General features: G+C 38.5%; 3 protein-coding genes across 7 annotated transcripts in view; all 3 read left to right on the top strand.

The window, feature by feature from the left end:
• Positions 1-72: 72 nt before the first annotated feature.
• Positions 73-14486, top strand: LOC129407793 (mitogen-activated protein kinase kinase kinase 14). Of its 3 annotated transcripts, none has more exons than XM_055149847.1 (17): positions 73-1289; positions 1428-1528; positions 2746-2804; positions 4169-4401; positions 5548-5626; positions 5747-6518; positions 7717-7851; positions 7933-8062; positions 8135-8263; positions 9752-9856; positions 10998-11161; positions 11573-11723; positions 11896-12423; positions 12964-13070; positions 13152-13272; positions 13351-13451; positions 13550-14486. In XM_055149847.1, the coding sequence occupies exons 4-17, from the start codon at positions 4173-4175 to the stop codon at positions 13712-13714; spliced, it is 2916 nt and encodes a 971-aa protein (XP_055005822.1). In that variant the 5' UTR covers positions 73-1289; positions 1428-1528; positions 2746-2804; positions 4169-4172; the 3' UTR covers positions 13715-14486. The 3 variants fall into 3 exon arrangements, with proteins under 3 accessions (XP_055005822.1, XP_055005823.1, XP_055005824.1); XM_055149848.1 differs by having other exon boundaries at positions 1428-1532; XM_055149849.1 differs by having other exon boundaries at positions 73-1528; positions 5747-6186; positions 6310-6518.
• Positions 14487-14638: 152 nt separating this feature from the next.
• Positions 14639-18595, top strand: arf2b (ADP-ribosylation factor 2b). 2 transcript variants are annotated; one of them, XM_020918106.2, is made up of 5 exons: positions 14639-14789; positions 15698-15855; positions 16023-16133; positions 16597-16721; positions 16814-18595. In XM_020918106.2, exons 2-5 carry the CDS (start codon positions 15708-15710, stop codon positions 16976-16978), a joined length of 549 nt encoding a protein of 182 aa, XP_020773765.1. In that variant the 5' UTR covers positions 14639-14789; positions 15698-15707; the 3' UTR covers positions 16979-18595. The 2 variants fall into 2 exon arrangements, with proteins under 2 accessions (XP_020773765.1, XP_055005827.1); XM_055149852.1 differs by lacking the exon at positions 14639-14789 and adding an exon at positions 15069-15088.
• A 614-nt stretch (positions 18596-19209) lies between these two features.
• Positions 19210-25078, top strand: part of grb7 (growth factor receptor bound protein 7) — a 32928-nt gene continuing 27059 nt past the window's right edge. For both annotated transcript variants that reach the window (XR_008631764.1, XM_020918174.2), the window contains exons 1-2: positions 19210-19365; positions 23177-23383. Coding sequence is in view for 1 of the 2 variants with exons in the window: in XM_020918174.2 (XP_020773833.1) it covers positions 23217-23383 (167 nt within the window). In the remaining variant the exon portion in view is untranslated. The remainder of the gene's footprint in view (positions 19366-23176; positions 23384-25078) is intronic.

Here is a 25078-nt window from a genome sequence, read left to right as displayed (position 1 = left end):
AGATGTGAAAACACTTCCTCTGGCTCCTGGTGCCCATATCCTGTTACTCTGCCCCCACCTACCGCTTCTTCCTCGTCACAGAGTTGTTATGACGACCAGAGTAAATACATGACAGCAAAACGGAGACCCGAGTCCGTGTGGACACAACTGTGGGGAGGAGGGGTTGTGTTCCATTTAACCACTTGGCAAAGGGACTTGGAGCTGCTATCAAGGCGCCCTCTGGTGGCGAAAATGACTTGATCGAAAACAATGATCTACACAAGGGGCCTCTCTTGTAATGAGGTCAACTGTTTTTTTTCTGTGGGGCTTCATTGTTGTTGCAGACAAGATCAATTGTTCTCAAACTGTGGGGCAAGTACCACTGGGGGTAAATTCTGCTACAGGCCTTTTCAAGAAGAACTGATTTATCCAACTAGTTTTTAAAAGTACATTTATAAACAGAACAATTTCCCCATATTTGCTCCACAATTAACAGCTGGACTTGTCCCAAATAAACTGGGAAAAACTCATAAGAGCAGTATGAAGCCCTAGTAATAAAGCTATTTAAAGGTGCTCTGTGTAGATGGAGGGACTGCTACTTGCTTGTCTCCATGGTGATGTTATTTCTTTGCCTGGAATTACCACAGTAGGGCATTAAACATATCTGCCTTGTTATTTACTGAATTGCAGGTGACTGAATAGTAACCTTTCTCCACTGTAATTACCAACTTCAATTTCCATACTGTTGAATAATCATAGAAAAACAGAAATATCTTCATGGAGAAAAGGAGTATTGATGGACCCTCCCCCAGAAAAGTTACACAGTGCCCCTTTTTAAGCTAAATAAATGAATGACAGTTGAAGTTGAATTACATTTTAGTTTGGTTTAATTGTGCTCTGTTTGGGTTTTCAGTTGCAAGTCCTAATTCCAATAATAATTTACATTCTTAACTTCTTTCTCTTACCAAAATATAAAAACAAATAAACATTTGAACTCCTAATATTTTAATAATGGATTTCAGTGATGGCAATTTTGAAAGGGTAAATTGGTGCTTATAAAAGTCATAATTTAACATAATAGAATGGAAAACATAATAACGTGCTTGGATAATTACCCGGGTAAATTACTGATATTGCATTCTGTTTATTGTTGACAAAATAAATGTAACATGATTAGGCTTTAATAATATGACTCAGAGAAGTAATACTTAACAATACTTAAACACTTTCCCCTAAGGATTTCCAGCTCTATCTATAGCCGCCTTCTCCTTCCAACAGTGGAAGGACCAAAGTGACAAAAACCCTTTGACGTGAGTAAACTTCTGCTTCGTTTCCATTGGCCGAAGCTGATCCCATTCATTCAGATGTTGCCAGGGAGAGACACCCCGGCCCTGAACCCTCACAGCGCCCTAACACTCCTTCTTCTGGTATTTTCCTAATTCCCTTAGGAACGTATGGACCCCGGTCATCTTTATTTGGGACAGCAGATGTGTGACAGCCGGAAGCATGCAGCTGTGGATGTGGGCCTGTTGCCGCAGTAACAAGACAAGTGGGTAAACTGCATTTATTTATGTATCAGCAAGTTACAGTAACATGGATCAATCAGACTTAACATAATGGCCATAGATTTGGAGGTACTTTAAATAAGTTTCCTATGCCATAATTAGTTTAAATCCTGTGGTGTTACAATACATGAACTTGTACTAGGCTAATATTTACAGTATATATTTGAGATTAAACCTATTGTCAAAAAACAATGCTCACTTGATGCTGTGATATAGGAAATTAACGTGTTATGCAATTAAAAATGTACATTATGGTTTAGTTTAGTTTATGTATTTTATCTTACATGTACAGGAGTGTTAATCAAAGAAACATGTTTTGATGGTTTGTACCCAGACTATAGATCTCAGAGCTAATTTTCATCTTCAGTCCCTGAAACATACAAATCTCAGAATACACCAATAGCATAAAAGAACACAATCTATATAGAAAAAATACAGTGACATTTAATATCTCTATCCAAACCCACCCTACTCCCTCTGTGCCTAAAAATATATACTTTAATTGTAAGTTATAAGGTGTTTTTCCTGCATTAGTTGGCTCTTAAATGTTGGCACTTCTGCATATTAAAAACATGTTCTTAATTCAGCATTACACTTTTTGATGTCTTTGCATAGTTAATATAAGCACTAATAGCACTGTAATGTGTCTAATGCAGGCTATATGTGGAAATTTATAGATTTGGTAACGTACAGTGAGCCTGCAGTAGTCCAGGAACGGGACTAGAATTCATTTATAAATTAAAATTTTCACTCAGCTGGATTTTTATTTTAAAATGTATTTTGTTTTATTCACTGTAGCAGGGATTAACCAATTCCATACTGAGTCAACATTTGATATTGAGTAAAATGTGTCTATAAAGTAAAGTAAGAGGAGAAAAACTATTTCAATTTTCAAAACAGAACTTGAGATTAGTATTACTTTGGCTATTTATATACATCAAACTTTATTTTGAAAAAGACCCCCCATTGCCACGGTGTCACTGGGGGCACATACAGTATCCATCCAAATATTTAGACGTGGAAGTCGGCATGGATATTGAGTGGGAGGGCTCGAGGTGTCAGAGATCATAAGTGACCAATCACAGAGGGGCTATGTGAGCAGAAAAAGCCGGTAGCTGGTACATGGATACAGATACACACATGTCACAAAGTGCAGAGAAGGGACTAGAACAAGATAAAGGTGTGCTCTATCCTTCTGTAGGACAACCTGCTGTCAACTACACCTGAACCTGGCACAGAAGAATCTACTGGTCACTTAAGGTAACACACACACACACAACACAACTGGTGCAGCAACTTGGTCATCTAGATATTTTACTTTCAAAATCAGAATTTACTTTATTGTCATTGTTGTTTACAGTTGTGTGCTTGACTATATATTGTAAATTTATAATGCATTAAGTTAAGGTCTTTTCTAACTACTAGCAAGTCCTAAAAATATCCAGCAGTTGGGAGTGTAGATAAGAAATGAGCATAGGTAACAATATGTGTATTTGCTCTATGCACGTTATAAAGGTTGAACAATTTGACAAACTTTACTTTACTATATTTTAGAGATTGTGGATGATCCTAGCTTGTTTCAACTTGCTGTTCCATTTAATAGATCACAATACTTTAACAGATTTTTTTAGTATTAGAAAATTATAATATGAACCACTGTAAATTTTGCCTTTGTGAGACAAATAAAAGTTAATCTTAGCTTTTTAAGAGGCTAAAAAATCATGGAGTACCTCTTGTTGTATCTACCTATCTACCTGTCTCATAAACTTAGGTCTGTAAGTGTGAGAAGTGTGTGTTTTGATCCTTGAGTATTCCCTGTCAACATGGCTGCTCCTGAAGCAGACTAGCCCTGACAGCTGGCCGGCCCACAGTGGAAGGCATGCGGCGAGTTCAGTGTGTGCCAAATCTCTCTGTGCTATTTTTACCCCCTCGCCAATGCCGCCCCCGGTGTCTCTTCATTGACACCCCGCCACACCAAATGCCAGAGGTGTTTAATTAACATGTGTTTAGCATTTAAGGGGGCTGCTATTCTGTGGTGTTAAAACTCATCTTAAATTTATTATGGGAGCTTTTTACTATCACCCACAATCTTTTATGTAATTGATAGGGAACACCACAGGTTGAACATTTTAGTATCAGCATTTTGGTTATTTTACCTTCATCTGAGCATCATCTTGAAATCACACATATCTCCAAGTATGGTAAATTATCTTTTCATTATAATAACTGCACCTACATTAAGGTTTGGTAAGCATGAACAAATCATGAACAAATCACAAAAGCAGTACCAACATCTTTCTGATTCTTCTGACACAAAAAAGAAATATTTCTGATGCTTACTCATGGGCTTCAAACTTATAAAAAAATGAGACTGCTGCCAAAAAAATGAAAAAAAAATTCTACCCTTTAAAATTATGTTTCTTATTGAATGGCCAAAAGTCTTCAAAATGGTGCCTATAAATACTGAAAGTGAAACCCGTAAATACATATTTGGTAACCTTCTCATAGCATGTCCTGACTCTAGTCTAGCCTGTGCCTCTGAAAAATGAAAATAATATCTGCAGCATTTCTAAATATAACTAAATTACTTTTACCTTACTCAGTTTGATCCCATTCTTTTTCAGTGAGATGGCGATGCCCAGGATGTTCAACTCCAACTTCATAGCGACAGAAGACTCCGACCTCTCTTTACCGGGGAGGAGGGACAATCGGGGCTGTGAGGAGGAGAAGGGGTCTCAAGTCCAAGCCATTTCTCCACATCTGAAGAGAGTCATGCTACAGGGCACAGCTAAACATGTGGAGGGTCCCAGGGCGTTTGAGGAGAATCCTGATGTCTCCATAGTAGCACAGGCAGAGCGTAAGTGTGTAGGGCTGTAGTTAAAGTCAATAGGTGAAGGAGTGTTCACATTTGTACACGCATTTGTTAACATGCAACAACTATATCCCAAAGTAGATGCAAACAGCTGAGGTGCATAGCTGAGGTGCGCAGTTATGTTCTTATGAATGAATTGGGAACTTAATATGTTACTAATCATACATTGTCCTGCACTCACCCCACCCAAAGCACACAGTATGGCTATAAACTCATGGATAGTTTGAGCAAATACATTTTTAATTGGTACAATATGCAACTTTTCTGGGACAGGAGTTTCCCACCTGCATGTCGTCATGGAGATTTGACTGTGTTGCATGTAATGTTCCACAGTATCACATTAAACCCAGTAAGCAAATTTACAAATACATGGATTTTGATTTTTAAATAATGGAGTACCTTGAAAAACATGCATGCATTCTCATTGGGAACAAGGTCAGATCTAACCTGTATATTTGGTCAGATAGAGAAGTTTAATGTCATACAGTATCACCATCTATGTACTCTACATGGAGACCAGCAGGTGGCAGACCCTCAAGAAATGTTGCACAGTGCAACTTTATAAGTCTTTTAAGCACTTGCATCTAAATGTTAGCCAGCCTGGCGCCACCTAGTGCCTCCGCTCAATTTCATTTCTCTCCAGCAACAAGGTCAGGAATCAAAATATAATAGAGGGTTTGCAAAAACCCCAGAAGTGCGAGTTCGGGCACCAGCCAATCAGCAAAGAGTCATATATTCAGTGTTGTGAAAGATTCCTGAGCTCAAGGATTTAAAGCTGCAACAAAGAGAATGTTTGGTGAATTTCATCAAGGAACAACATTATTGCCCTTCCTCCTATGGGATTCAGGAAAAGCTTAATATACCTGTTAGCCCCGTTAGCTGCACATTACATACGTGACTACCAAATAGCAGCGATTGGTTAAATGATAAAAAGTACCCACCTACCGTCGAGCGAACAAATTCTGACACTGCGAGGTCAGATGGTGAAACAAAGTGAATCGACTGATGAATCAGGCTATCTAAATGTGGAGATATGTGCCTTTTATAAGCAAAGACTCAGCTGTGTTGAACTGACTTTTATATTGTGAAACAAAATGGCAGATAATAGTTTGTTCAATTTCTTCATTTTAGGTGAAGACTTCCAGGAGTTTAGCCCGACCCCTAATGCACAACTGCCTTACTTAAGATCCCAGCTGCTTAGAAAACACAGGTATTTAAAAAAATATTGCATAAACCTATTTCCAGTCACCGCTTGTGGTGGTATAGAATTGTACAGATTAAATGCACTGTAATATCTTAAAATGACAATGACCAATCTTATGGTCTACAGATCCGTTGCCAAGGGAGCTGTTCTTCTCAGTGACACAGATGAAGAGGATTCGACAGCCCAGCCTCATCACCTCCAAAGGAAACAGCGCAGAAAAAGCCGTGGCAGAGCCAATGCAGAGGATGGCCAGGAGCGCCCAATCATCCAGGGCCTGTGGGTGCAAGAAATCGATTGGCTCCGGTCTTCCAGCAAAGAGATGACCTCATGTGACATCATCCCACCCCCTCCTCAGTTCACGGACTCTTACAATGGAAAACTTTCACCCTTATGTTCCAGCTGTGAAGACAAATTAAAAGCTATATCCATATCAGAGGACCAATACAGATTAACAGATACAAGTTTAGACAGGGGGGACTCGGATTGGGATTACGAGCAGGACTCTGAATCCAATAATGAAAGTGACTCATCTTACTGTGTGGAAGATTGTAAACATTGCAATGCTGGTATGTTAGACTTGACCTTTGACCTTATGGGTGTATCCGGATTCAGTCGGGATCCAAATTATTGTCCATCCAGCTGTGAGAGTGTAACTAATTCCTCCAACGGCTTCTCTGGGTGTGCTCAAGGCCTGCAGGGAATGCCGGACCACACCTCCAATGTGAACTTTGGCGCAGATGATATGGATAAAATGGATGGAGTTTTGGAGGAGCTCAGAGGGAGGGTGACTCACATGCCAAAGATGTTTGCCATGGTTTACTTTGAAGATGTGATGAGGCAAAGTCTCCGAGAGTGGAACTCCAAAAGTGCTGTCAACGAAGGACTTCTATTTCATAATGTAAGTTATACACAAATGCATAGAGAGTGTGTCAGTGTTTCTGAAGTATAACTATTTATGACTATTGTGGCTTATAAAACTTAAACAGTGAAACTTTTTAAATTCTTACATAATAGTTAAAAGTGCACCCTGTAACATTTCTGGTGGATGTCAGGCAAGCATGAGCTTGTCTCTAGGGAGATGTTATTGCTTTGCCTGGAATTTTCCACAAAAGGGTATCAAACTTATCATTTAAATAACATTTATTCAATAAAAAAAACACTGAAAATTGACTCCATTGAAATAGATTAATGCCATATACTATGAAGCATTTCATACAAAGTCATAACATTTTCATGGCGACAAACAGGTGGTGAACTCTCCACAAAAAAAGTTACATAGTGCGCCAACACCTTTTTAAAGCTGTTTTGTCTTCAATTTAGTACATTTGGGGAGATAAAAAACAGCATTAAAAAATACAAAATTGATTTACTTCATATACAATATATATTTATTCATTCATTCATTTCAAATACAGTATATATTTATTTATTTTAACTCTAACTTGAGAACATAATAGGTTTCATATAGTACTTTTCTGAACACACATCCATTATTCATTCTCTCCAGTCCCACACTGGTGATGATTAGCTATGGTTGATTACACATTCAGGCAGTGGTCCAGTGGGTTCAGTATTTGCAGTTTGCTCAAACCTCCCCTGAGGAGACACTTTTCTAGTGGTTTTGGGCAAGACACTTTATGCACTTCCCATTCCATAATATTCCAGTCATACATGACAGGAAGAGTTGTCTGACATCTGGCATCTGACTAAAAGCTGCCAAATGACCAGGCAAATAATGATACTAATTCAATTTACACATCATGTACATTATCTTTTCCAGAGATATTAGTTGTCCCTGTATTTTTATTTATTTATTTGGGATTATAGAAAACAATGCTATGCTTATTGTAGTGAATATTGCAAATTCAAATGTACCCATAATTACTTTGATGGCCCAATCGATCACAGCTGTTAAGTACCATTATGCAGTGGAAATCTGAATATCATTTTTGTCATAATCCTCAGAATTAGGCTTTTTTTGCACTTACATTATCAAAAGAAGAAACAACAGCAACAACAATGAACATTTTTCATTTCATTTCACAATTTGTTAAAGTCTGGATTTCACTAACTTTAACTCTTTGTCCCTTTTTCAGGCATTGCAGCCAAGGAGCTTCCAGTACAGGGAGGGACGTGAGTATTGTGTTCTCCATCACATCCAGAATGGGTCCTATGGTGACGTCTTCTCCATTCAGGACAAAAGGACTGGATTTTCATGTGCAGCCAAGAGGGTGAGTCATGATCTCCAAATGCGCACCACCCAAAGCCCATTGGATCAAACTATGCTATTATTAATATTTAATTGATTTCAGATCCCTATCAGTCGTTTTAGCAGTGAGGAGGTTAACACATGGAGTGCCCAGGACTCCCCTCGCATTGTAGAGCTGTTTGGGGCAGTGAGGGAGGGGCCACACATTGTACTGTTCATGGACTTAAAACCAGGTAAAAATGATCTTGGTATACATTTTGGTTGGTTTGGTTTCAAATATAATAATTTTTTGTTATTATGTTTAGCTTGTTTAGGTACACTTTTGAAGGAGATGAACTCACTGCCTGAAGATTTGGCCCTGCATTACCTGCTACAAACACTAGAGGCGCTGGAACACCTTCACAGTATCAGAGTGCTACACCTGGATGTCAAAGGTCATTCTTTAATTTGTATATATACTTTAATAAACACCATATAGTCAAGTCAATTCAGATATTAGCACAAGCATGGCCTTTGTTCAGTGTTACCCTAATGTTATACCAATGGGAATGTTTACATAGTAAATACGAAACTACTTGAATTTATATTGTGACATTATGGTTTCGTAGTTATATTTACCAGTAGTGACTCAGTATCTTATTGGGTGGTTCCTTTTTTATTGTGTTTTTTGACACCCTATTTATTCCAAAAACATTTCTATGGTAAATACATTATAGCTCATACTATTTTTATCTACCTGTTTCTATAGTCACAGTAAATAACAGTTGAATACTTTTGACTCAGTTCTGCTAATATTGTCAAAGGATTTAAGATTGAACATTAAACCATGACCCAATAAACACACAACAATGACAGTGAATACTATATCATTGGCTGCACCCGCTGAATGGGATCCCATGGTAAAGCCTTACTAGCTCCTCTGTCAACCATCATCCCCTCTGATGGTCCCTAATCCCAAACTGACACCTCAGCTCTGTCCCAGTCTAATCTCCATTGAGAGGATTGTGAATGGAAGAAGATTCAAACAGGCCCCATTGTCCACACTGCGGGCAGGTTCACACAGCCAAATATACTGACTGCATGATTGCACTACCTGGGAGAAATACAACCATTGTTATTTATTCATCTCCCTTTTTAAATTTTTGATTATTATTTATTTATTTATTTATTTTTTACTTTTACATGAAGTAAACACATTCAAACAAATACTGATAAAATTGTAATGCAGATTTATTCTGATCAATCACCATCATTCATTCAGTTTTATTTATTATTAAAAACAAATAAATGTCTTTCAATATATATTTTTAAACATTTAACACAAACAGTAGTCACATGTATTCCTCCAAATTCTGATCTCTGCTCCAAAACACTTTTACTGGACAAGACTTGACTGTGGACATCTTGAAGAAGACCTAAGCATATCATTGATGATTAGAAATGACAGAATCTAAATTAAAATGTGTTTAATTGCACAGCCCTACTGTAAAAGATATTTACATTTACAGTAAAATCAGTATGGGCTTCTTGCTTTGGTTTGCCAGATCCAGTTTCCAATAACGGTTCCAAAAGGGTTTGTTTTGACGTATCCTCATTAGAAGTAAAAATTGTTTAAAGATGACAGACATTCAGTGATTTTGCTATATAGTTACAGTCAGTGGTTTTGAAGGCATATCTAGTTGTTCCACATGTTACAGTTCTACCTTTATCAAACTGGAAACTTCTCTTATTTTTCCCTGAGCTGTACTTTATTTTTGGATATGTTACCTTAAACCACCCAGAAGGGAGATGAGGCAGAAACTACATTATACCATTATGACAGAGCCTGACAGCCTTCCTGATTTCTCACTCTACCGTATCATAATGAGCTACGAATGAAAACACGCTGTCGGCCTGAATCCTGTGTGTTGATTTTATTCCAGTTGACAACGTGCTGTTGTCTGCGGACTGCACACACACATTCCTCTGTGACTTTGGGCTCTCTGAAACATTAGATGACAATGGATGGAGCACCAAGGCATTCAGGGGTGAGTCAGGTCACTAAGTCAACAATGCTATGTGTATTATGTGGATTTGGGTGTATGTTGTACATGCACACATCTGTGTATTCTCCAGTACTGTTTTTCAATGCATCATGCAACAATTACCAAAGGGCCAGTGCTATTTTCTGATCTATGTTATGCTAATGTTGTTTCCTCATCAAAAACAGACCTGGAGTTGTGTTTTGTTTCATTTGCTCATGTTTAACACACAAATCCTGCATATTTAGGCTGAGTTCTTCTCAAACAGAAAACACTTTGTTTCATCTTGTGATGCCATGTAGTAATACAGATATGGAATTGCCAATCTCCAGTAAACAAAAGGTAAAATGTAGCTGTTAACTTGAATACTACCACATCATGATATCACAAGGTGGAACAGAGCATTTTGACCTTTGGAAATGTAGACAGACTTATAAGCCAGAATTACATGTGTGAATGAAACAAAACACACCTCCAGGTATGTTTTTGAGGAGGTAACAACATTCTAACATAACTTAAAGCTCACAAGACTAATCTTTACGTAATATAGGACCTTTAATAATTTTTACACAGGATATGTAGAGAGCATTACATAATTTGTCACATTGTCATATCATAGGTCTATATATTCCCTTGTTCTTGTTATGCGCCTGTTGTTCTTTCATTTGAATTTAATAAAAACAAAACAAAAAAAAACATTACCACTCTTAAAGACAAATTTCACAATAGGGACATTAGTCAGAAGCATAGATAGGCAGGTGGTCTTAATATAATGCCAGGTTAGTTGCTTGTGAATCTATATTGTCTCTGTCGATTCAAAATGAATGAATGGAGTAATCAATGGTTGTTTGTGCAGCTGAATTGCTATTGTCCATTGTGTACTTTGGCTAATACCTTTAAAAACCTTTGGCTAATAACTGCCTATGCAATGTTGATAATGAATAAGTAAAATAACGTGCAAAAAATGGGCCTAGCCTAAAATGTCTAGGAAACAGAATTTTAAACAGAAGAGCAGTTAGATTAAACAAAAAAGTCAGAATTTCATTGTGATAATGTTAATCTATTTGCTTTGAGCTTTATATTATGTTTAAATATAAGACTTGTGTTGATCACATTTGGCCTTGTCTCTTCTCGTTCCTCTTCACAGGCTCTGCTTTCCCAGGCACTGAGACGCATATGGCTCCCGAGGTTGCCCAGGGAGACCAGCTCTGCGCCAAAGCAGATGTTTGGAGCAGCTGCTGTATGTTGCTGCACATGCTCAATGGGTGTCAGCCCTGGATCCGCTACTATTCCCACCCACTGTGCTTACAGGTACACCTCCACGCTAGTGTCAGGTTACAATGAAATCGAGCAGGGAGTGTTGTGTTACATTCAAGACCAATGGTGTGTAGGTCTCGGACAAACTCTGCCTTTTGTCATTCAAAATTTACAAAGTATTTATTTTTAGTGTAAAAAGATAAGTTGAAGTAATCCCCAAATATAACCACCATAACAATAGTCTTACTAACCTTAACCTCTTTTTAATGAGAGAGAGAGTTTGGCAAGTTCTTCATTACAACATTTTATAGTTTTTTTTATAGCTTTATGAAGCCTTCATCCTACTATAACTTGTCTCCATTAAATTCCACTTTTATCATGTCCCAACACTAATGTTGTTTATTTTCTATTCATGATTAATTGTTTATCATTTATTTTCTGGCATTTGGGTTTGTTACATTATAGATTGCCAATGAGCCTCCGCCTCTGTGGGAAGTACCATCCAACTGCAATAACTTCACAGCCAAAGTGTTCAGGGCTGGGCTGAAGAAGGATCCCGATAAACGATCATCTGCAAAGTCTCTTCGCAAGAAAACCACCAAGGCCTTAAGAGCAGGTACCACACCTCAAGACTGTGTGTAAAGAATAACTTATTAAAAATCTGACAATCATTTATGTGTTATGGCATCAGAAATGTGCTTAAACACACCCATAACATATTCTACTGTTATTACCCCTTTGGTCTTTTGCTAAGACTTTAACTAAATTGAAACCACTCTGTTCTGCAGTTGGAGGCTTGAGTCCCTGGTCTATTAAAATTGCCTGTGAAAAGCTGTACTCTTCCAAGAAGCCAAACAATGACAATCCAAGCTCTCTGTTGCCCGAATGCCCCTGCCCTTCCAGGAAATCCAGAGCTCCTTTATCTCCCACAATGCACTGGGTTAGCCCTTGGAGAGAGGTTGCAGCTGATGAGGACAGTGATGGCAGCCACTGGGAGACAACCTCAGAACAAGACTGTGACGTTGAACCAAAATCCTTAATTAATGCAGATGAAAATGACTGGGATACAGGGTCAGAGTCCTCTGAAGTGGATATTTACATGGGAGAGGAGGAATACACACAGGAGAAATGGTTAAAATTTGACAGAGACTATGAAGGAGATTGGGAGGAGGATGGAGAGGTAGAGGAGGAAGAGGATGAAGAGTTGTCCACAGAAAACTTTCGTGATCTCAAAGATGTCTTCCCTGTACTGCAAAAAGGACAGACTCAAGATGATTGGTGGGGATCTGAAGAAGAGCTGGAGTACCTTAGAGATGGTGAGTTGGGAGAGGTTAGTGACAGTCAAATTACCAATAATGTTTTATAAACATTTTACAAAGACAACATTACATACCATACCATAATAAAGCACTTTAAAAGCTTCACAGCTGGCCAAAGTGCCTTACAGAAACATTGACTAGACAAACACTATCACAATCAAAGTCATGATACAATTATTAAAAACACAGAAAACAAGTTCCATTAATTAACAAAAAGAAATCGACATATTATCAGTGAAAAAGGTTGTTATTCTTCTATCTGCCCCTACTACTAAAACAGCAATGCACCAATTTTCCTCTCCCCAGAAAATGTACAGTAAACTCATGTATTCTAAATGCATATGACCTCTATTACTACTTGGTTTATATTAATTTCATGCTATTATATGTGGCAACAGATTGACATAAAAATAAAGTAACTTCAGTCACTAACTTATAATTAGAGGCCTATACGTTGCATTAATAATCTCACTGAGTAAGACAAGAGCAATTACATGTTGAAATTTTGAATTTTTTTGCTGAATGATTTTCCTCTAGGTGTTTCTTTGGGGAACACAGTACAGCCTCCCTCTCCTGAGCCCAGAGATGACCCTCCATCTTGCTTTAGCTGCTCGGACTCCTCACAGATAGATGCTTCGGACAATGTTTGTATTATATCATAATGTGTGTGTTTATGTATAGATTTTCAATGTATATAACTAAACTAGAAGACACCCTCTCCACAGGACTCTGATCGTTCATCTGATGACCTCAGTTCTGGAGTCTTTTCTTCTTGTAACAGCCAGGCAGATGGGTACCTGCAATGGACAGCTTCACCTCACCAGCCCTCATCGTATTGTTTCGAAGGTACAAGTCAAAAAAAGAAAAGTAAGATACCTGATTGAGTGAATTGTTCTTAGGTTTTGTAATGTTAAACTCTTCCAGGTGTTGACATCTGGATTGAGGATATCCAAGGACAGTGTCTGAGGATTCGTGAACAGCGCCAGGTCAAAGTCGGCCATGTTGCAATTGGAATAAGTAATCAGGTAGTGTTTTGAACACACATTGTCCATTATTTACAATATGCCATGGGCTAAATTGTGCTCAGTTAAATATATCTATAAGTAATGTTTATCCCCTTTAGATTTCAGAGGAGGCCTTCACTTTGGTGACACTGGACAGGAAATTAGTTTCATTTGAACAAGAGATCAAAGCATCAGGTTTATGGCTGCGCTGTGTCCCTGCCCCCAACAGATGCCAGCGCTGGAACTGGCGGGTCAAACATGGAAAACTTGAACTACGGGAATGAAAATGTGTACATATTGTTCTGTGTTGTTTGCACAGTTGTGTGCAATATAATCTGTTATACAGGCACCTTATTAAAAAAAACAAACAAAGAAAAAAAAACCTAACTAAATGGCCAGTTTCTTAGTAGAATATTCCATTCATATTTTTGTAATAAACTGTTTAAAATACAAATCTACAGTTTCCATCCTTTTTCCTCTGACAAAATGAAATGTTTTAATTCGTGAAAAAGAAAAAGCAGGAAAAACAAACTAAGTATTCCATAAAACAGTGTAGTAGCATATTGCCCCATTTTAACACCACTTTAATAACCATGTCATTTCATTCAACGAAAAGGGCCAAAAGGCACATGTGACTTATCACATGTTCAACTGAAAGACCTTATGACACATCATATCACATGATTAACAACATAGATCTAAATAAGGATTTTAGGAATGTCACCGTTTCATGGCATGGTATATAATCTGCGGTATCCACATAATTTTGATGGTACCCAGGCTGAATAGTCTCAAATTGTCATAGTTGTGAAGGCTACTTATGTTAAAACAAGTTCTAAAAGTTGCAATTCCAGATCTGATCTTAATATGACAAGCTCAGGCCCTTCACTCTCAACGTTTTATGGTCCCCAATTAAAATCTTTGGACGCCTGTAGGGTATTTATTTTATTGGCAGTGAGTCTTTGCCCCACAGCACCACCGTTAAGAGCAATTACTAGTTTATTCGTCAGGTTTCTCTTTTGTTTGAATGCTTGATACTGGCAACTTCACAGTTGTTGCATAAAGCCCAAAATGCTCAGTTGTTTACTACTTCTCTGTAACTGCAGCTGAAACTTGAATAAACTTGTATGCCGTTACTTCCTCGACATTTTGTGCAATGTGTAACCCGGAAACAGCTCGAGCTGTGATTGGACGTCGGTGAGGCGGAGGCGGGCTCTTGTAGCACTTCTGCGCGGCTGATTGGCTCCGTTTTGAAAGTGGGAAGTTCCTGTGCGCCGGTGTCTCCCTGGATGCGCAAGACGCCATTTTGGAGAGACAGCGTAAGATAACGGAAAGATCGAGAAGCTGCCCTTTCTAAAGGTAATAATCGTCATTATCGCTCGTTGTTTAACCACGTTTTTTCTAACAAAGTACACCAGGAGTTTCTTCTTGAAATGTGATGTTTCTTGGGCTGTACACCGCACCACAGTGTAGCCCTTCTACTGTGACGCGGCATTCAGCTAATGCTAGCGGCATTAGCAGGCTGCTAAAACAGTTCCCGTATCGTGAACAGGTCAAAAATGTCTGTTTAAGTTAGCCTATTTCAGTCGTGTCTTATTTGAAATCCGTTTATATATCTGTTAATTTCACTGGTCAATCGTCGTGGGTAAACGTGACTAGTGAGTATATTATTTACCAGCTGTGCTTCTGTGTTGAGGCTAACCGGAGTTTAGCCGAAGCATCCGCCCTGAAACGGAGGACGGCTAAGCATTAGTTGTAGCTAATGCTAAGGCAGGCTTTTCAAGCCCATGAATGAAACCAGCTTTTTTAAAATGCCGTATTATTTATATTAAGGCAGATGGCTGTTGTTTTGTTGGTGAAGTGGTCCAATCGGCAAACGTATCTTATTGGTATTTAGCCTGAAGGCTAACCTCTGTTGACTTTTGGGCGACAGACTCGGAATTTGCAGCTGGAACAGGCCCACCTTATCGGCTGATCGGTGATTCACTTGTCCAGGCTAGCTCACAGTTCTAACAACTATTTGTGCACACCTCAAAGGCAGCCTCACTAGTTTCCTATTTCTCTGGATAAAGATGCGATTTTGTTGGTGAAACGCGCCGTGGTTGATTAATATAGGCAGAGTTGGATGTTGATTTGTACTTATACTTATAGAAAGCCCCTTATATGTCAAATACCAATGCTCCCATAAACCTCTTTGCACATCTCAAATGTACAACTGTATTTTTAGTGTCCACAGTATTTACCTGACTGTTTTCTGTGTTTTACAGCTTCGTCACCATGGGGAATATGTTTGGGCAGATATTCAAAGGCCTTTTTGGCAAAAAAGAGATGAGAATTCTTATGGTGGGGCTTGATGCTGCTGGAAAAACAACCATCCTGTATAAACTGAAACTCGGAGAGATAGTCACCACCATTCCCACCATTGGTATGGATGCCTGACTTGCTTGCTCTCACTGTTTGCTTTTCACCTCCCTTTAGGCTCTTTTTTCATTTGTCCTCTAAAGTAACATTTCCCTTTAACGTCCCCATAGCCACTACACCAATGTGTCTTTTATATTCTTTTGATAATTTTTGGACTCTGTTTCTGTTTAGGTTTTAATGTTGAAACTGTAGAATACAAGAACATCAGCTTCACAGTGTGGGACGTAGGCGGTCAGGACAAAATCAGGCCACTGTGGCGCCACTACTTCCAGAACACTCAAGGTGAGAAGGACTTTTTTTTTTTTTTTTTTTTTTTTAAACTCTTACTAACCCTGATTTTAAACAATCCTGTCTATAGATGTCCCTGTTACATTATTATCCAAAGGCGGACAAACTAGTTACAATTTCTTTCACATTTTCATATATTTTAATATTCACTCTGTCTGGGTGTCTGTATCCAATGCATAGCTCTTCTAAAGGCCTATTGTATCTTTCTGAATAGTCTGGTACAGAACACAAGTGTAATAGTACGAGATTTTAAGATTAATTTGACTAAACAAGTTTGCATATGGCTTTCCTGAAGTCAAGCTAGTATCCAAACAGAGCACTGTCTGTGCACTTGAGCAATGATTGTGGATGTGGATTAATTTGACTTTTGCCTAATTGCTTGGTATTTTAGTTTAGATAGATTCTTCTCAGTGACTCAAAAAGCTGTGCAGGTGTTAACTTGTGCTCCTGTTGGCAGGGCTTATATTTGTTGTGGACAGCAACGACAGAGAGAGAGTGAACGAGGCACGGGAAGAATTGTCCAGAATGCTTTCCGAAGATGAGCTCAGAGATGCCGTGCTGCTTGTTTTTGCAAATAAACAGGTATGGTTGTTTAGTATAGTATATTTAGCATAAATATGTAGATGTTTTTTGTTTTTAAAAATGCTAATTATTATATTTTTCTGTTATTTTAGGATCTACCCAACGCTATGAACGCTGCAGAGATCACAGACAAGCTGGGTTTGCATTCACTTCGTCACCGTAACTGGTACATCCAGGCCACCTGCGCCACCAGCGGAGACGGCTTGTACGAGGGCTTGGACTGGCTCTCCAACCAGCTGAAGAACTCCCCGAAATGATCCATTCCACCAGTTTTGATTTATTATTTTTTGTTTGTTGTTTATTTTTTTCTGTTTCAACACAGTGGCAGCACCGGATTAAGGCCCCTTGCGCCCCAAACCTTTTACCCAACTTTGAACGCCAGCTCTTTTTCTTCCGAGAACATCTTTCATTCCCTACCGACTTCCTCCTGCTTCCTCCCATTGTCAGTGCTCCCGGGGCTCTAGCCTGTGCTGCTTGTGTGTGCGCGTGGGTGTGCGTGTGTGTACCTAGTGTGTCCAGCGAGTGCGTGTGGGTGTGAAGGCGTCTCTGTGTACGTTGGCTGGGATTGGGAGTAACCCTGGCGTGCCTTTTACACACCTCCTGTGGAATCAGCAGTCCGGTTTCTCAAGCCCCACCTCATCATCGAACCACCATACTCAGTCTACCCCCACTTCCAGTCTTGCACGACCCCCTTCTCCCCACCCTTACTCTGCAGAGAAAAGCATGGTTTTCATAAGGCCAAGAACGAGCAAGGGTGCAAGCTCTCCTCCCGCTGTAGGATACTCTTTGAAAAGTGCACCAGATGTAGAATGAATGCTAGTTCAATTTAACCTTTGATTTACAAACCTTATTAGCCCACCACTCAGTGATTTCAGTAAATTGCATCTTAACCTGTATCAGGTCAAAGCAAATCACAGAACGCACATCCTCGTTCATTCTGCTGTCCTTTGAAAATTATGCTCTTTGTTTTTATTATTATATTGGAATATAACAGATTATTCTTAGCAAATGGTTCTTGGATGAACACTACCTTTCTCCCCACTAAGTATGACCGTGAAGCACAAGGCAAGCCAACAATCTCGGTTGAATTGAAGAGAATAAAATGTACTTTAAAAATTCAAACTGTATGCAATTCTGTTATGTTAAATCTCCTTCATTTGAATTGGATCTATTGGAGGACCTTTTTAATCATTACCATGACTGTTCTTGGGTTGGTGAAAAAAGGTCTTGGGCATTTCGCACATTCTTTCAGCTGTTCAGGTGGCGACAGGTGTCCTCCTACATTCACAGGCTTCACATTATATTCCTTTAAACGATGTTACATATGTTTATTTTCTGTGACTAGTTTTAGCATCTTTCTATTTGTATAATGACTGCTGAACCAAATGCATTTGAGCAGTATGACAAATCTTAAGTGAAAGTTGTGCATTTTGAGGGCCTACTGTCATAAACCGCAGTTTTACATTGACCTGAGAATCGGAAAGCATCCAGTAGTCTGTAATTTCCTGGTTGGGATGAAGGATGGCACCACAAATGAAGGCTCAATAACTGTGAATAGGCCAGACGATTGAAAAGAGGAAACCTAGTCTGGGTGTTTGCTGACTCCTGCACTGCATATTTCATGACTGATTACTTAAAACCAACATGACTACAACTCACAGCGGCCCCTCGTCTGAAAAGTTGGAGGGACTGGTGTACCTGTGTAGGGGTGTGCAGGCCAAACTGGTTGTGAGATTTCAGGCGTCCTCAGTGTTGAACCAATGGGGGTAAAGCTGGCACTTCTGTCATAAGGATGATTGTAAATCTGTAAGTACCCTGTAAACTGTTTCTGTGGGGATTTCCTGATCACATTAATAAACACAATTTGACCCAAAGCCCTGAAGTTAAGAAGTTATTTGCTCATAGCTTTTCAGTTTTTACACCACACATTTGCATCTAAATCTTCCAGTCCTTGTTGGTTACTCTTTAGCTACATATTGGCTGAAATTGGTGGGTCTATAAATGTGTTACTTGCTTTAGGTTAAAATGTTAAAGTGTAACTTGCAAATGTAAACATGTTTTTCGCCGTCAAGTTTATTCGTGTCCACTAGATGGAGACAAAGCCCCATTGAAAAAGCGGATGACTGAACTGTTGCTGATAATAGTATGTTGTTTTTCAGAGTAGACCTAATTTAAAAACGTCAAACAAGGAAGGAAGCAGCAAAAAAAGGAGCGAATGATATGAGTGGTGAACGTTGCAATAAAAGTGGTGACACTAGTTCAGTCACGTATCCTACAGTTGAATACATATATAATAGGCCTACTCAAAAATATTATACTGTGTTGATTTTAATGTAAAGTATTTGGGTGGGATAAGAACTGGGCCTACTAAGTGCTGCAAAATTAAATAGAAAAAACAAACAAACTCTGAAACTTTCTACAATATGGTTTAATCTTGCACCAAAAGGTTGGGGCGGGGCTACCTGGCTCACCTGACTAACAGGCCCCGCCCACTCACGGCGGGAAGCGCCTAAACTCACGAAAATGCTGCTGGCATTTTGAAGTAGCGTTCAGATTTGTGTGTGACGATCACAAACTGCGAGTGTGTGGGATTAGAAGGTGATGCATGACAGCTGAACTCCGGGTGCCAACACATATTTCTCAGGTAGGTGTCTACGTTTCCTTTGAAGAAAATAAGCCTCTATCGCTACGGAACAGGTGCTAGGAGGGACAGGAGAAGTGTGTGGGACTTATTTGCGTGAGACTCGGGTTAATTCAAGTTCAGAAGTCCCATTGATGTGTTTAGGACTTCACGTTTCAGTTCTGTAAGAATTTTGTGAAAGTGTGCTAGATTTACTTATATATGGAAAGAAGTTCTATGACAAATCTTCTCGTAAAGTGTCTGTGTTTAATTCTAACTCATTGAATTACTCATCACTTAATCATGGTGAACATTTCAGACGTGAACTGCCAGCCCAGTGACTAAATAAAAAGTCTGCCTATTTCACTTCCAGTTCTTGTGGCTGGTTGTTACAACACTAGGGCTTCCCCTAGTGTGCACTGTGAGCCTCTTTGTATTTGCCACTGACCATAAGATGATGTAATTCACCTACTGCTGCTGCTCTGGAGATGAGTGTAATAGACAATCTACTACAGTTTACATATTCAGACATGTCTGTGGGGGAGAGAGAAAGAAAAAGAAGGGTAGAGGATGGGTGGGAAAGAGAGATGGAGAGAGAGTTGAGCTACCTCCAAGTCTGATCAAAGAGCTACTGTCTGGTCTTCTTATCTTACCTGCTGCCTGATCTGCATAGTAATAAACACAAGCACAAACAGAAAGCTCATGGCGGTAGTGAAATGCAGTAAACTGTAAACTGTATCACTGTTCATCAAAATTTAATTTTTTAATTTAATGACATTTTGCATTCTCCAATCAGCGCATCTGTGAGCTACCCTTTTGTTGATACAGCCAGATTATCCCATTTGAATTTGGTACAAACTCCATAATCTTGTTTTACTACTACCTGGGTAAGAGAGTAGTGTAAACTTGAGTGGTCAAATAAAGCTTTATGCATATACTCTTATACATATGGAGGCAGCTGGTTGGCCAAACAAATAACTAGCTTCTGTTGGAGATTTAAGGCTGATAGCTGATACACTAAAAAGTTCAAATATTGGCCAACGAATATATCGGTCTATCTCTAAACCAGATACTGGGATAATCTCAAACTCCACTCAAAAGCCCCCACCTTGACTTTAAACCATTTTAGATTATTATCCCAGATTTCTGTAATACTGTTGCATCCTTTTGTATTTGGTAGCCCACTTCTATACACTTTTCAATACCCAGGTTACTTTATTTTTTTGTATTAATATATGTATCCATATTGGTGGAAAAGTATGAGAAAGCATACAGAAGTAGAAATACTATTAGTCATATAACAACAGACACCATGATGCTTTTGCAGTTTCCATGTATTTTAATTATTTTTAAGCATAACACTGTTAAGGCTCTGGATGGAAGTTTGACATTTGAAAGTAATTTAGCAGTAATTGCAGTATTTCCTACAGTTGTTCTAAATCGTGCATTTCTGTAACAGCAACATCCGCAGTGCTTCATCTTTGTGTGAGCGCGGGCAGAGCTCATTTATCAATGTTTACAGCGAGGTGCAGATTGGCTGTTGATTCCTGTTTCCTGTTTATAAATTACTTTTACGACTGAGTTTGGAGCAAATGATTTAAAGCTTATTTTAAAGTCCACAAATCTACGATGAAGGTTTTATAGACATGAGAATGAGGTGACGAGAGTTGATGCGCAAATAAAGTTGTTTTACTGTATTGTAGCTTGCAACATTTCCAGAGGTTCAGAAATATACACTTTTTAGATTATTTACTGGGTATAAACTAAAACATGGAATACATTTTAACCACACCCAGTAGCTGTTTTTAAAGGGCTCATATGATTATTTTCTAATCTATGTTACAATGTTGTTTCCTCTTCTACATACTTGGAGTTGTTTTGTTTCATTCACACGTGTTTAACACACAAACCCTGCAGATTTACACTCAGTACTTCTCTCAAACTCCATAATCTTTTTAAATTCCATACACTTTTACCAGAATCATTTGGATAATTTCTGCCCTGGAATTGCCCAAATCTTCTAAACAAAAGTAAAAGGAGCTGAAAACTACTACTACATGACATCGCAAAGTGGAACAGAGCATTTAGATTTTTGGAGATGTAGACAGACACTATGGATTACTTAAACATGTTTGAATGAAACAAAAAAACAACTCCATGTATGTTTTTGAGGAGGTAACAATATTGTAACATGGTTTAACGCTCACAAGAGTAAATTTTGCGAAGTATAGGCTCTTTTAAAATGTGTAGAAAAAGATTGTGTGTTGCTGTTTTTGGTTTTATGTCTTGTCTGTTTTGAGTAAGGGCAGTGTGACTCATCCTGTTTGTGTAGCTTGTACTATTGTCCGATAATATGGTTAATTAGCAGGTATTAATACATTTTTATAAGGGCCTTGTCATTATGTGACGCATCTGCCACCCAAGTAGGACAGTCACTGAGTTCACTTACTTTTGCTCTGGGTGCCTGCGTAGGCCTAGTCTGATTCATCAGCCTTACAGAATTAGGATTTGTTCGCTCGATGGTAGGCGAGTACATTTTTTATTTAACCAATCACTGCTATTTGGTCGTGTGTAATGTGCCACTAACGGGGCTAACTGGTATATTAAGCTTTTCCCAAATCCTGTAGGACGTAGGGCAATAATGACTTTCCCCTTGGTAAAATTCACCAAACATTCTCTTTGTTCCAGCTTTAAATCCTCGATCTTGGGAATCATTGCCAACACAGAATGTATGGCTGATTGGCTGGTGCCTGAACTTGCACTTGGGGTTCTTGCAAACTGTCTAGTTTATTCTGATTCCTGACCTAGTTGCTTGAGAGAAATGAAATTGAGCAGAGGCACTAGGTGGCGCCAGCCTGGCTCACGTAGGCCTGTCACAATAACACATTTTGAAACATGATATATTGTTACAGAGATATAATACCATAAAAGATAATACTGAAACTACTTTAGGCCACTGGCTTAATAACAAAGGAAGGTCCCAGGTTTGGTTCCCATTCATTGAGGAATTTGCATATTGTCCCTCTGTTTGTGTGTTTTTCTGGGCGCACTGGTTTAGTCCTCATCCTCAGTGAACTTGATGACTTGGCTGCAGTAAACTGTAGTAATTACAATATCGTAAATTAGATGGATTGGCAACACTTCACTGAGGTGCCAGACTGACTCTTAACGTTTTATACAGGCTCTCTCCTACTATTATTGCTAATTGCTAATGGTAATAATAACAGCTTATCTGTCATCGTTTGTATTGTCCAAATGTATTATGTCCCTTTCACATTTCCTGTAACTTAATTCAAAAAGAAAAACACGTGAGTAAGTTCTGTTTTGTTTTGTGACCTTTAAGACATGTTCTAATGCTGTTACCTCTTCAACAACATACCTGGAGTTGTGTTTTGTTTGATTCACACATGTTTGAGTAATCCTGCATTATTATGTCTGTCTACATCTCCAAGCAGTAGTTTTTTAAGTTAACAACAACATTTTATTTCATTTTAAATTCAGTAGAGATGAGAAATTTCAGGTCTGAAATCATCCAAATGATTCCAGTGAAGGTGTATGTTTACAAATACAGTGGAGCATTTCCTGTTTTATCACATGACATCACAAGGTGGAACAGAGTGTTTTAAGTTTGAGAGAAGAACCTAAATATGCAGGATCTGTGTGTTAAACATGTGTGAATGAAGCAAAACAAAACTTTATGCATTTTTTTGATGAGGAAACAACATTATAACATAGATCAGAAAATACTATAATATTGGCCCTTTAATGATCTCTTCTTGAGTAACAATCGATCTTTTTTGAGTTAACCTGTAATTATCTGCTTTCCTCTATTCAGATTTTGTACATTGCCTTCACACCACCCCTGCGTTGCTGACATGATGGAGGTAGCAGGTCCGTGGACGGAGGTTTTCGAAGGTGCCGACAGGAATGGTTCCCCAGAAGAAGAGTCTTTTCTCAGAGGCTCCACTCTGACTCTGGCTCCTCTGGTCTCTGAATCTACCTCAGTGCGCCGCTCACAGCCCATCCTCATCTCTGCAAACAGGTACTATAGTGTAATGGACCACCAGCACGGGGGGGACGGCAAAATGAACTCATGTAATGTACAATCTTGCTTAGGTATAATTAGCACTGTGTAATTAATCAAATTTTAATTAAAGCAAGTTTTAACGCCAGTGATTTGCATGGGTCCTTTTAATTGAAAGGTTTATAACCAATATTCTATGAGCAAGAGCTGTGGAGGGGAGTTTGGGCTTGGCTAAATGTCTGTTTTTTAAGAGTTTAAGAGATTAATATTAAAGTGCCCATATTACGCAGTTTTCTGATCTATGTTATAATGTTGTTATCAAAAACATACCCGGAGTATTTTCACTGACACATGTTTAGCACACAAACTCTGCAGATTTAGGCATTTAGTTCTTCTCTCAAACAGAAAACTCTCTATTCCACCTTGTGATGCCATGTAGCAATACAGGCTCCACTGCGTTTTTAAACTTCATACACCTTCACTAGAATCATTTCAGGCCTGAAATTGCCAATCTCAAATAAACAAAAAGTAAAAGGTAGTTAACTCCAAAAGTACCGCTTCATGACATCACCATGCGGAACAGAGAATTTTGAAAGTGTAGGCAGACTAACAATAATAAAAAGGTTACTCAAAAAATGTGTGAATGAAACAAGCACAAGTCTGGGTATGTTTTTGAGGAGGTAACATCAGTGTAACATGGTGTAAACCTCACAACAGTCATAGTATAGGACCTTTAAAGCCACTTTTATTTGTTTTTAACAGGAAAAACGCCACTAACTAAAATGAAATGGATAATTATGATGAATCAATACGAGGGAAAAACATTATTTATTTTTTTGTCATGTTAACCACGCCTTGGCATAACTAAACAAAAAGTGATTTATGTTTTGGCATAGATCAGACAGGCAGAGCCAAAGAAAACTTGTTTAATAAATACAATTGTGTGGAAAGTTACTCCAATAATTGAACTACAGTATAATTATTACATGTTACTACACCACATCTTGGTGACAAACAAAATGCTGAAAATATTTGTCACAGATGAGGATTAGATTGCTTCATTTACAGCGGACGTGAGTCAATAAAACTGGGAGCTGGTGGCTGTTGACTTTATGGTGACTCAAACTTTAAGTCGTAAATCACGTCATCAAGTGTGTAAAGAAGTGACTGGTTTCTTACAAGACAATGAGGCTGCTATCTTTTATTTGTATTCAAACAGGGGTTGTACTGTGAAGTAGGAGTCAGAAATAGACCTGGGCGGTTGGATAGTTTGGTTTCGTTTCCTTGTTTTGCTGAGCTATTGGAGCTGGTGTGTTTTTTGACCTTTGCTGGTAAATGTTTAAGACAAGCCTTTTTATGACTTCGCCTTGACACGTAAACACTCACAGAAGTTGTAAAGCTACCTTAGTAATTAATTACAGGAAGGCAAATCAAAATGAAACCTGAGTAGTGTCGTCATGATATGTCAAACTTGATGTTTATGCCGATGTTGATACCGCAATGATGATTAAAAACAATCCTTGTTATACAATAGAATGTCATTTTTAACACAAAATATAGTTTTTTTTATATTGCCATGTGGTCTTATACTGATTCTAAAGATCAAAACCATTCTTAATCTATTCCAAACTGTTTAACTTATTAATAAATATAATTCTTTTCAGTATCAGTACTTGCTTAAGTTAGTATTCAATAGCAGTTACAGTATCTATT

Source organism: Boleophthalmus pectinirostris, unplaced genomic scaffold (assembly GCF_026225935.1).
Source record: "Boleophthalmus pectinirostris isolate CB_2022bp ecotype Guang Dong unplaced genomic scaffold, ASM2622593v1 HiC_scaffold_14, whole genome shotgun sequence".
Classification (NCBI taxonomy): Eukaryota; Metazoa; Chordata; class Actinopteri; order Gobiiformes; family Gobiidae; genus Boleophthalmus; species Boleophthalmus pectinirostris.
This window is presented reverse-complemented; position numbering and strand designations above follow the sequence as displayed.

Excerpts from the sequence above, each read along its gene's own strand:
- LOC129407793 (XM_055149847.1), top strand. The coding sequence starts at position 4,173 with ATGGCGATGCCCAGGATGTTCAACTCCAACTTCATAGCGACAGAAGAC. Across the intron at positions 6,519-7,716 it reads AAGGACTTCTATTTCATAAT|GCATTGCAGCCAAGGAGCTT; the intron begins GTAAGTTATACA and ends TCCCTTTTTCAG. Across the intron at positions 8,063-8,134 it reads GTTCATGGACTTAAAACCAG|CTTGTTTAGGTACACTTTTG; the intron begins GTAAAAATGATC and ends TATTATGTTTAG.
- arf2b (XM_020918106.2), top strand. The coding sequence starts at position 15,708 with ATGGGGAATATGTTTGGGCAGATATTCAAAGGCCTTTTTGGCAAAAAA. Across the intron at positions 16,134-16,596 it reads CTACTTCCAGAACACTCAAG|GGCTTATATTTGTTGTGGAC; the intron begins GTGAGAAGGACT and ends TCCTGTTGGCAG. Across the intron at positions 16,722-16,813 it reads TTGTTTTTGCAAATAAACAG|GATCTACCCAACGCTATGAA; the intron begins GTATGGTTGTTT and ends CTGTTATTTTAG.